Source organism: Anolis sagrei, chromosome 4 (genome assembly GCF_037176765.1).
Source record: "Anolis sagrei isolate rAnoSag1 chromosome 4, rAnoSag1.mat, whole genome shotgun sequence".
In the NCBI taxonomy this organism is placed as follows: domain Eukaryota; kingdom Metazoa; phylum Chordata; class Lepidosauria; order Squamata; family Dactyloidae; genus Anolis; species Anolis sagrei.
Genome location: NC_090024.1, coordinates 54,343,222 through 54,355,332, shown reverse-complemented (window position 1 = coordinate 54,355,332; position 12,111 = coordinate 54,343,222). Strand labels below are relative to the sequence as shown.

The following is a 12,111-nucleotide window of genomic DNA, read 5'->3' as shown; positions in this document are numbered from 1 at the left end:
TAATTTTTTCACGAAGCAATTCACTTTATTTGACACAGTCCATTTTACACATGACACTAATATTCTTATCCCAAACATGCAGGGGAGAAGGGAATCAGGAAATAATTGTCATCAGATTTACACTAATGAACTACAATGGGTTTTACTATATAGCAGCAATAATTGCCTGAAATTATTGCCCAGCCAAAAACTGTAATAACTGAAAAAAGGAGGCAACAAACACATTTGGGACAATTAGTACTCCCCTTTTGTTGTTCATGTATCATGAAATACCAAATCCCCACCCAATTCACTTGCAAATGTGAAAGACACACAAGCTGGCAGGGCAATATGCAAGGTATATCTCTTGAGATTTTTGTTTCAGGATGTCATAATATGTTACGTGTTCTTTTCAAGAGACAGATGTTTAGACAAAGCTGATGTTTTGTAAAGGCAGAGAAGTGTGAAGAAGGCTTTGGCAAGTAGCCATCATCAACAGGTCTTGAATGTATAATATTGCAACAGAGAAGAAACCCAATAAACTTAACTGAGTCTTCACAACATTAGACAGAAGCTAGGTGTTCCTTGTGATTTTATTAAGGTAAATTAGAGGAAATTAGAACCTCAAGTTATGAACAAGATAAATTCTGTAAGTTTGTTCTTAAATTAAATTTATTTGTAAGTCGGAACAGGTGCATTTTTTAAGTGTAAGTCCAGCCAAAAATATATCTTTTAAAGTTTTGGTTCACATACAAACCCTGTGGTGTTTGTTTTGCTATCTGTGTTTCTGTTCAAAAGATTTCACCTCACTTTCTGTCCCTGTGATAATTGGGTTTTGAAAAAAAATTGGCTTGCTGTGGAAACAAGGATTGGTGAGAAAGCTTCAGTGGAGACACCTTTTCCCCATGATAACTCTTCCTGGAGTGAATTTCCCCAAGGGTAGATTTCTCTTACTTCCTGTTGTCTCACCCCACCCCTCCCCATATTTAATTGTGTAAGTCTGATGTTTATAACTCAGGGACTGCTGGTACTCTAGTTGGCTGTGGTACATTATCTAACTTATTCTTGTCCTCCTAGTGAGTTATATTAATGCACTATTTTGGGCTTGATCCATGCTGCAGAGTGAATTGAGGGGGCATGTTTTATGAACACCCTTGAGCAGGCTTCAAAGCACCCTGAGTGCAAACTACCTTTGTACTGTGAACTCATTTTGCAGCAACTGAAGTAAGGTGAGAGCAAAGAAGGAAAGTAAGAAAAAAGAAACTGGGATATTTTAAAAGCAATTTAAAAGTGAAATGACAGATTATTCAGGGCTATCGCGATGGTGCAATCAGTTATACCACTAAACTGCAGAACTTACTGATCAAAATGTTGGTGGTTCGAATCTGGGGAGCAGGATGAGCTCTCATTGTTAGCCCCAACTTCTGCCAACCTAGCAGTTCAAAAACATGCAAATGTGAGATCAATAGGTACCACTTCGTCAGAAAGGTAATGGCGCTCCATGCAGTCATGCTGGTCACATGACCTAGGAGGTGTCTACAGACAATGCCAGCTCTTCGACTTAGTAATGGAGATGAGCACCACCCCTCAGAGTCAAACTCAACTAGACTTAATGTCAAGGGGAAAACTTTACTTTTACTATCCCTTCCACTTCACAAGCATCGAAGAGCTATCATGATTTAATTCTCTTTCCTCAGGTGTGCTGGAAGAAATGTTTTTGAAAATTACTTCCTCAAACCCCATGGCTCAAGGAAGTCAGATTGGTAGCTGATATTTTCCATTATTGCCTCTCTTATCGTAGTAGGAAAACCTTTGTTAAATCTGCCTGTTAAATTCCTAGAATATTCAGGTTCCTTTTTTTGTTTTCTTCCTCATGTCTGATGAAAATGCATCAGTTACTTTTAATGTCACTAAATTTTTACCACTGCAATATGTACCAGTCATCACCTTTCCCTCATTTGGAAGTGTAATCTGTTCTATTCTTTGTCTTGTCCATTTATTTTTAATTAATCGCGATGTATGCCTTCCTTTTATAGTACTGGTCATAAACCTTGATAAAGGTTGAGTCATTGATAACTGTGAGATTTCTGGGGTGGGGGGGGGGGGGGCTTGGAGTGTGCATAAAAGAGAGAGAGGGTTCCAGATAAAACCTTTTTAATTTTTCATGGAAAAGAGTGTTTTGTCCAAAAGTATTTAAATGGAATACCAACCATCATTGGGAACAGTGCAAAAGCTGATTATCTCATCCTACAGGGAGAACTCATCCGCAGTAGCATCTTGATTTTTCCCCAGGATGGGGACTCTAAGCAGAGCAATATTTTTAATGTTTTCAATCTCGCACAGGTCAAAAACATCAGTGAAACTTTACACCCCTACTACTTTGGTCAGATTCTATAAACTTCTATATCAGCGTACAGGAGAAAAAATGTTGCTAAGATGCTTCAGACTGGGTGGTATGTGGTTGAAGCAACCATAAAAGGAATTGTTTCAATGTGCTCCACATAGTTATGCTTTCGAAGACAAGGAAGAACCAAATTCAGCATCCAATGTGAAGTTGCCAGATGCAGTAGCTGCAGGATGACATGAACAAAACCAAGATGCTTCAGGTGACTATGATCTCTTGCTTCATACTGCAGAAATGTCCAATATGAGTGGCAGTAGGAAAGGAGGTCCTCATCTGCAACCAGAATATGGTGTTCTGGACAGAGAGGCAAGCCCGAAGCATCAATATAGGGATGCAACTGGGTGTGAGTGGAATTGCCATTATCGAATGGATGGACAGGAGGGGTGTAAGCTAGAGCAGCCTCTTACCTTTATTGTTTGAAGAACGCAAGTGCCCTCCTCCAGATGTTTTGGTTATTCATTTTGGTGGGAATGATTTGGGTTTGTTGAAAGGTAAGAAACTGATTTTACAGACACAGTTGGATGCTTACATTCTGGTTATGGGATCAAGTGTTCACAGAATTGGGAAAGACAAGATTTTATTGGACCAGACTTGGACTGGTTTGAATGACGATTTTAATTTCGGCGATTTTAATCTAGCGAGCCGGTTCTTAATGTATATTTATAATTATTATAATTATTTTAATTTTGTGGATGTATTTATTATGTGTTTTATATTATATTTGGCATCGAATCATTGCCTGTTTAGAAGCCGTTCTGAGTCCCTCCACAAAGCTCGAGAAGGGCGAGGTATAAATGTTTTAAATAAATAAATAAGTTGCTTCAGACAATTTTAGACTGTGGTTGCTATTTTATTGCCAGCAATGCTACTCTGCCAGGATTGGGCAGAGAAGGTGATCCAAAAGACATCGGTCAGGAGGTTTAAAAGTCATGATTCTTTCTGGGGTTTTGTTATTCTACATACTAATATATATTTTTTGAAGGAATTAGCTTTACAGAGCTGATGATGTCCACTTCTCTGTTGAGCAGAATTTGTTGTTTTTGGAGGTTCCAAAAGGCTGGACCCTAGTGGGGAAAGGGGACTAGTTGGATGGTGTCACCATCAATCACAGATAATACAAAATTAGCTACATTAATTTGTAGATTACTTCTGTTATGGTCTCTCTAGGTTACATGCCTTAGAGGGCTATGAAAGGGGTTGCCCTTGGAGCTAGAATGGGGGTTTCTCACTCTTGGAAATTTCTGTGACTAGGGAGAGAGAACCCTCAGGACAGCCTTCCACTTAAGACCCAGCAGGGAAGCAACTAAATTTCTTCCTCAGGGTTAGATGTTCACCAGAAGGTGGTCTGAGGAGGTGATCATTGAGTTGATACCTGTCCCTTGGGCTAAACCCAGATGGCTCTCCCACTAATTAAAAGTTTCTTTTTTCTTCCAGAAGTTAAACCAATAAATCAATCGGTCAACAAATGACCCTTTAGTTCCAATTTACTGTGTCTGGTCCCTTTATTTCACACTGGGAATTCAATTAACAATTATACCTGTACAAATAACATTGTTACAAACAAAATTTTAAAACTAAAACATCAGTGCTAGGAAGATCACAGTGGAATGAATCCTCACAAAACCGAGCCTATCTTACTGCCTTAGGGTTTCAATTAGCTTCTGAAGTATGAAAGATTTTCTGGAGGACAAAGGCAAATGGCTGACAACCAGTATTATCACCACAGTTTTCTACTAATTAGTATTTACTCTTCTTCATCCTGCAGCACCAAGCTACACAGGAGCTTGCAGAATTACTGCTGAAATAAAATTATTGCACTCATTCTTGTTCATATAGATTAAAAAATGAAATAAGTCATGCTGTATCTTTCTGTCCAGTAAATTATTACAGGAATGTAGCCTTAGACTGATGGGACTTTGGTTTATATTCCACATGTGATGAAAGTAGTTTGAACACACAACTGCTTTCCCTGAAAGCAACTGTCTTGAAAGGAAAATAGCCAATGCAAGTTCAGACAATGTTCATCACAGTTAGGGTGTCTGCCTCTCTTCATAACTCCAAGATGGAAGTATACTGTGACAATCTAGCTACTACAGCAATTTAAGTGCAAGGCCACAATTCAATGACAGGATGCATGCTTTGTAAGTGACATAAAATTCCTCTCCAGGGATCCTAGAAAATTACTGCTAATTTGAGTAAAAAAAACACTGGTCTAGATGGACCAAAGATCTTATTATCTCTGCTTTAATTTCCCATATGTTCATTTCTTCTAAATGCATTGGACTGCATAGCAAATTTTGTAAAACCACCTAGAAATCTTAAAGTGCAGCACAAATGCTATGGGGCACACTTTAACATTCTGAAGAACATTTAAACAGCAGAGATTTAAGGATATGGCCAACTTTCCATTGAGTTCAGCTTGCGTTCCCTTGAGTGTAGAATCTACCCAATTGTAAAATCTTCAGACTAGCCTTTGATTATTAATACCCTGTGCAGTTTGTTTGAAGATATAAAGAGAATTAGTTATCCAGATATACAAAGCAAACAAAAACACAAGAGTAACTGTTTAGTTGCTCAAATTTGGGTTAAAAAAACTCTATAACAATGGGATGAAAATCTAACTGGTTCCAAAGGAGGTACTGCCTTGTTTTTTTGTTGTTGTTTGTTTGTTTTGTTTTGTTTTTTTGCTTACTCTTTAGCAGCAGGTTGGCTTTCTAATAGCTTTGATCTGTTCTGCCTCACTATTGTCATTAATAATACCCCAGATGAGAAAACAACACATGTCTTGATCTCAGTGGCCCTTCTGGTGACAATACAATGTATGCATTCCAAAAATTCACAAGACCAAAGGAATTGTAGCATTTATGTGAAGTCTTGGCTCTGCCTTTTCCTCTCCTCTGCTTCAGTTCCCCCTGTTTAGGTTTTCTAAATAGTGTAGATGCCTTCCTTTGTATTAGTTTTGGGTGGAGCATAAAAAACCCTCCAGACACCACCATTAGTTGGTCTATTCCATTTGCCTGTATAGAGTTCTTTTGCTGGACTCCTCTTTTTCTGCAGCACAGTTACAGTAATTAGAGGTTTGGGCATTGTCTGGTAATCCTAGATCCAAGCAGTCTAAGACAGGCATCCTTAGCATCTGCATTCAACAGTATTCTACTACCAGCAGTCCCAGAGACAACAGAAGCTTTTGACCAGATTAAGCTTCACAAGAAAGAAGATTAAGACAATTTATAAGCAGCAACTTGTAAACCAGGGGTACTCAACCTTTTTAAACAGGGGGCCAGTTCACTGTTCCTCAGTCTGCTGGAGGGCCAGACTCTAGTTTTTTTAAAAAAAACTATGATCAAATTCCTATGCACATTGCACATATCTTATTTTGAAGTAAAAACAAAAAACAAACAAAAACAAAATGGGAACAAATACAATATTGTAAATGAAGAACCACTTTAACTTAGTGTTATGGAATCCTGGATCTGCAGTTTGATCTTTTGGCAGAAAAGGCAAAACAGCTTATAAAATTTTAAATCCCAAGATTCCATAGCATTACACCATAAAAGTCAAAATGGTGTCAAACTTCATTAATTCTGCAGTGTAGATGCCCTCTATTTTTCAGCGCTTTAGTTACATATCATCGGGTGCCCCCTCTTCATATACAACAGTGGTTCTCACCCTTCCTAATGCTGCGACGACTTAATACAGTTCCTCATGTTGTGGTGACCCCCAACCATAACATTATTTTCACAGTTACTTCACAACTGTTATTTTGCTACTGTGATGAATCGTAATGTAAATATCTGATATGCAGGATGTATTTTCAATTATATATTGTGAAAGAGAGAGAGAGAGCATGAGGGGGAGACAGAAAGAACGAAAGGAGCTCTGTACTAGCAGAGCCAAGACTGAGTCCACTGAGAGGGGGCATTCTTCTTGGCAGGTCAGATAAATGCCCTCGGTGAGCCGCATGTGGCCATAGTTTGAGGACCCCTGTTGTAAACCATCACTTTGCACAACACATCTCCAGAGAGATGACTGCAGCCAGGAAAATCTCCTTTTGTAATATATTGTTTTAAGTTACCTTATAATAGTCTCAGGTGGAGTTAACCCTGTAGTCTTGTTTTCAGTAAACTTATTTGGTTATCTTTTCACTTTGTCTAAAGTGCCTCTGTGTTAAAGGGTCTTACTCTTAACTTAAGGTATACAGACAGCCCCCAATTAAAGCCAGACACTATAGTTTTCCCAAAGGCTCAGGCGTGCCATCACAATTTATATAGACCTATTGAAATCCCTGCTATTATTGTGCTAAAGATAGGTTTCATTTGTTGATTAGTATCCTGGAGTTCATGGGGGGAAACCTGGATGAAAGCCTCATTTGTGGGAGAAATCATCTACAGGGCAGGTGGCACACTTACACTGATCACAGTAGCAAACTGTTATAATATGCGATTGCAAAACTTAGTTAGCAAACTAGTTACCTATTTGGTAAAGAGCCCTTATGTCCTCTGACTAAGCATTCTCTCTGTTTTAGGAGTAGAGAACATGAAATCCCTCACTCTGATGGACTGCAAATTCCTCCAGCTACTCCAGCACAATCAAAGATGGTGCTTGCAGATCAAAAACATTTAAAGGACTGTATACTCTTTGCCTTTGCATTATGGTTTCACAGCAATTTATTTCTCTTGGCCTCAGTGGCATGTATTTACTAATGAAAAACTACTGCCCCACCGTACTACTTACAATTGATCACAATAAAATCACACCACCCTTTTGAGGTCAGTTATGTTTGCAGTTGTTCATAAGTGTGAATGAAGTTCACATAGGCAAAGTCACTGGAAAATTACCCAAACTAGAAAATTGCACAAAGGCAATTATCAATTAAAATAAGTTTATTTACAATGGTTCTATAATATACAACCTATCAATTAATTCAAAATAACAAAAGATGTCTTATATACTTAAACTTTGCAATATGAACCACAGAAATATATTTGCATTGTCTTTATTCCATTTTTATCCATATTACCCTTGCACATAAAGAACCCTCACATTTTGTTAAGGAATACAAACCTCAAAATCTATGGAAGTGTATAAACACAGTGTTCTTGCCTTTACACTTTCATCTCCTATGCTAGTGATTCAGGAGATGTACTCATTTGTTCTGAATGCAGATATCTAAAGTTCTTTAACACATAAATGGACAGAAAGGGAGGGAAGGAGGAAAGAAAGGAGAAAGAAAAGAAAGAAAGAAAGAAAGAAAGAAAGAAAGAAAGAAAGAAAGAAAGAAAGAAAGAAAGAAAGGCAGACAGAAAAGGAGAAAGGAAATGGGGAGGAAGAAAGGAAGAAGAACTTGCTTTGAAATAAAACATGCAGGTTTGATGTATTTTTTAAAATGACATTTAAAAGGTAGATGATGTTTGGAAATTATGAAGGAAAGAGTTTGGGTTTTTTTCTTTGTTCTTTTTATGGAAATATTGAGAGTGACAATAATCTGCTAGGGCTATTCTTTTCATTTATAATGGATTAATATGTGCATGGTACATTCAAAAGTATGTTTCCACTCAATCAGTTAAATCGCAATGTAGAGCTAAATGTGATTGTTATTTCTAAATTGAGGAGACCTATTAAATGAATGGGACTTGCTAAGTATAACTTTCATTGATTCAGTGGGTTCACTTAGAAAACCCAATTGGCTTTAGCTTGCAGTTGTATCAAAACAACCTCAAACTTACTTACTTACCTACTTACTGGATTTATTCATTTATTGTTAGTTCTTGTTCAAAGAAATTAGGAAGACTGAAAAAGCGCCCAGTGATATTTATGGAGCATTTTTTTTAGAATTTACATGCAAGAATCTGCTTTGCTTAAGTGCCAAAAAGCACAGCAAAACCTTAAAATCAACACTGTTGTGTTCATGTTGAGTGAATGTTGCTCGTAATTAATTTTCTATAAAATGTCAGGCATGTGTGAATGAAGTATGGATGTCATTAAAAACCCTGCAACTGTTTTCCTGTTTTTATAGAGTGCACAGAATGCTGCCTAGCAAATAAATGCCATGACAATTTTGGCAACCAGGAATAATTAATAGTCCCATTCTGGGTATAAGCAGATTCCCATATTGATTTCATTCCCATATTGATTCAGTCAGCATCAGTGGCTGAATCTATATTTCCTGCTGTTGTGTAAAGAAATATGCACATAGCTCTGATCAGATTAATGGGCCTGTCAACCCTCAGCCATATTTGGGAAATCAGAGACTGGATCAGTTCCCTTTCTACCCTAGGAGTTATCCCTAGGTAGGCATGGGCACAAGACACTACACCACCTGTATAATTTCTAGGTCCAGGCCAGTAGAACTGGCCAGTAGGTGTCAGGATGACAACAGATACATGAATGAAAACTTCTATATATATAGATCTATTTATATCTTCTGCTATTTTTGTTTTTGAACAATTTTTACTACGCATTACTGTAATTTAAGTCAGTTCAAATGTACTCAACAAAAAGGAAGGGAGAATCCAGGTAGTATGAAAGAAGGGAGAATAACTTCTGACCTGACATTACCAAAAATGCAAATAAAAAGGAGACACTAAGATGAAAACAAAATAGTGTCATGGATTTACATATGGGGTTTTTGATGGAAACTAGGGCTGGGTTTTAGATCAAAACTCACCATCTCAAAACCACTCCTTTTCATCCGCCTGCAGGACTTGAGGTAAGTACGTATACGCTTTCTGGCACGCTCTTGGTACTCAGGGAATTGTCGCCTGCATGAGTCAATGATAGCCTGGATCTTTTCTTTGGGCTGCTTAGAGATTGGGACCATTCGGTCCAAGTTTTCATCTACAAACAGCCTGACAAACATCTGTTGGCAAGAGGGAGACAGAGGAGAAGGATTTGGAGGGGTGCTTTTTTCTCTTTCTAAGCTTCCTGTCTCAGTTACAGATAGGAAGACGTTTCCTTGGTTGATTGGTTTTAACACTGTGAAGAGAGCTTTGTCATGGAAAGCCAGAAATGTTAAGCAAACAAGGATTCTATTTTAGGGTTGACAAAAAAGACAAGAAAAGATTAGACTGTAGTGTATAGAAATTGTGAGGGAAATAAAACACAGATTCTACAAATAGGTGCTGCATTACATCAGTTATTAACAACGCACTATGATCGCTATATTGTTTTTGAACTCTTGTTCCTTCCTCTTCCTCTGCTGTGAACAATCTTTTCATATGTTATCATGCAAAATTATACAAATTTGAAAAATAACAGAAAATGGCTGACCACTGAAATACACTTCAATGACTATCTGCAGTCTGGATACAATGAGCAAACATGCACACACATATAAACACAAAAACAAATAGCTGAGATATGCTTCAGGTAAAGATGCTTTAAACAACCACATTTGGTGAACCCGCATCTGGTGCATGGGCAAAAGTTTTAACATGTTTAACACAGAAGGATCAAACAGTTCCCCTTCTAAAAATGAAATTAATATACTTCTTTTATTGTCACATCTATTTTTAAACAAAGGCCCAAAAAAGCAGTGGACAACTCACGTTAAAAGCTTTCAGGCGCTCAGCTTCTACTCCATCAGATTCATTAGCTTTCTCAACATCTTCATGGTCATCATGGTCATCTTCATCTTCCTCTCCACGGTTTAGAGAGAGATCTTCAACACCTCTGTCCATGCTTTCATTCTTTCCAGATTCGTAGCTTGAAAAGCTGTGGGCAGGTGACTAGGAGTAAAGGAAGCCATTTTGTAAAAGATGCCTGAAGAAACCATCGGCTCACCTGAACAAATCTTAGCCTTTAAAAAAGACATTGCTAGGTTTTTATTAGTAGAACTGCAGTCCTGGTCAGGATCTATTTCGTAGAGCGCTTCTGATGAAAGCAGGAGGTCAATGAGCAATTTACGTATATGCGTAATTTACAAATGTATGATTTAGACCTAACATTCACATCAGAAGAAGAGAGCTAATGTGATTCAGATCAAACATTGATCTTGACTTGTAAGGGCCAATGTTCCAGCTCTGCCAAGAAATCAAAGTCCAGCCTTAGGCAACTTACGGTACTATATTTTTTCTGTCTAGTCTAGTAGTTTTCTGTTCTTAAAACCATGTGTTCTTATTATAGTTTGCCTCCAAGATATTCACATTTTGTATAGATTTGTGCCCTTCATGACTAACATGAGACATGATTTTATATCCTGTGTACTTTGGAACTAAGAGGCAGCATGGTGCAGTGGTCTGAATGTTGGATTAGGACACTGGGAGACCAGGATTTCAATCCCTGTTCAGACACAGAAATCCATTGGGTAACCTTGGGCAATACAAACTCTCTCAGATTCAGAAGAAAGCAAGGGCAAATCCCCTCTGATGGAATCTTTCCAGGAAAGCCCTATGAAAGGGTCACTATAGTGTCATCATAAGTCAGAAATGACTTTAAGGAACACAATCACAACTAAGTTTAGTATCAAATGACATGTACCCTACTGTTCATATTTAATTTCTCTCTTGTTCTTTATGGTAAAAATTAAATGTACCTCAGACATCAATTGTAATGTCCCCCAAACCATAGAATTTTAATTCTTTTCATTTTTCTGGATATCACATTTATCTTAATGGAACAAAAGAAATTATAAAGCAGTATTGCTTTAAAATACATGCAAATTTGTCCTTTTCTCTGCAAAAAATCCTACCTACATGCCTTTTAGGATACCACTTTTGTAGGCAATGCAATCTTCTGTAGAGAGTTATTTAACTGGGTTAGTTCTGAAAGATCCATCCACTAGGTATATTCTGATTTTTTTTAATAGCTATCAAGACCTCATCTTAGAGCACTGCATAAGAAAAATTAAGCTAAATCCAAATACATTCTTCAGGTTCTCCAAGACTACATAATCTTCTGGGGAACAGAAAATATGCAAACTCAAATAAAGATTAGCTCACATCTAGCACTGAATGAATTACTGTGCAAGCATTTGCAGTATAGTACGTTCACTATTTTCTTCCCCTCACATTCTTTTATCCATCCCAACATCTGACATCATTTTGTAGCATTAAGTCTTACAGGATGCACACTATATATTGTATATATTTGGCAAAATTTAAGGTTCTGAAACTTGCATATCAGTAGATGAAAAGGGAATAGGTGTGACTGATGTCTCAATAGAGCAAACAAAATGTCTAAGTGAATAGCACAAGCTTACTATCTTGGTCTGAGCATCCATCCACTTAAATCAAAACAGATAATAGAAGAACTTGACACTCTAAGAGTGGGAGGTATACCGCATCTACATGATCAAACTGAACCATGTATGATGGCAATCCTCTGATGGCAGATAGCCAGAACTATGGTGGCCAGTTACATTCTTAGGTAACTAGGTACATATTAGCCTTGGACAGATCTCATTTCAATTAGGCAAGAAAATTTTTGTAGGCAATTTATTTTATTTTACATTTATTTTATATGTATTTATTTTGTTTAAAGACGACTGTAGTTAGACTTGTTGCTGATTGGATAAATAAGTACTGGAAATAATATAACCATACTTCCTACAGTTCATGGCAACATCCAATGGGGACACACTATATTATGATCTCATTATGGTAACATCCAATGAGGCCACATCTAGCTCTGACAGCTTTTTTATGCTGCTAATGCTGTTCCTGGATGTTAAATACCCTAAGAATGAGATAAGGAGACAGATGCTTGTTAGAGGTATAAGGTATGGCATA

At 37.5% G+C, this 12,111-nt stretch overlaps 1 protein-coding gene across 5 annotated transcripts in view; it reads right to left on the bottom strand.

Annotated features, from left to right (window-relative positions):
* The window catches only part of NOL4 (nucleolar protein 4), a 157,229-nt gene that overhangs the window by 14,641 nt on the left and 130,477 nt on the right, over positions 1-12,111 (bottom strand). For 4 of the 5 annotated variants that reach the window (XM_060775244.2, XM_060775247.2, XM_060775246.2 and 1 more), the window contains 2 exons: positions 9,931-10,110; positions 9,051-9,242 (listed from right to left, as the gene is read on the bottom strand). In XM_060775244.2, the coding sequence (XP_060631227.2) occupies positions 9,051-9,242; positions 9,931-10,110 (372 nt within the window). The remainder of the gene's footprint in view (positions 1-9,050; positions 9,243-9,930; positions 10,111-12,111) is intronic. The other variant, XM_060775245.2, reaches the window with a different exon arrangement.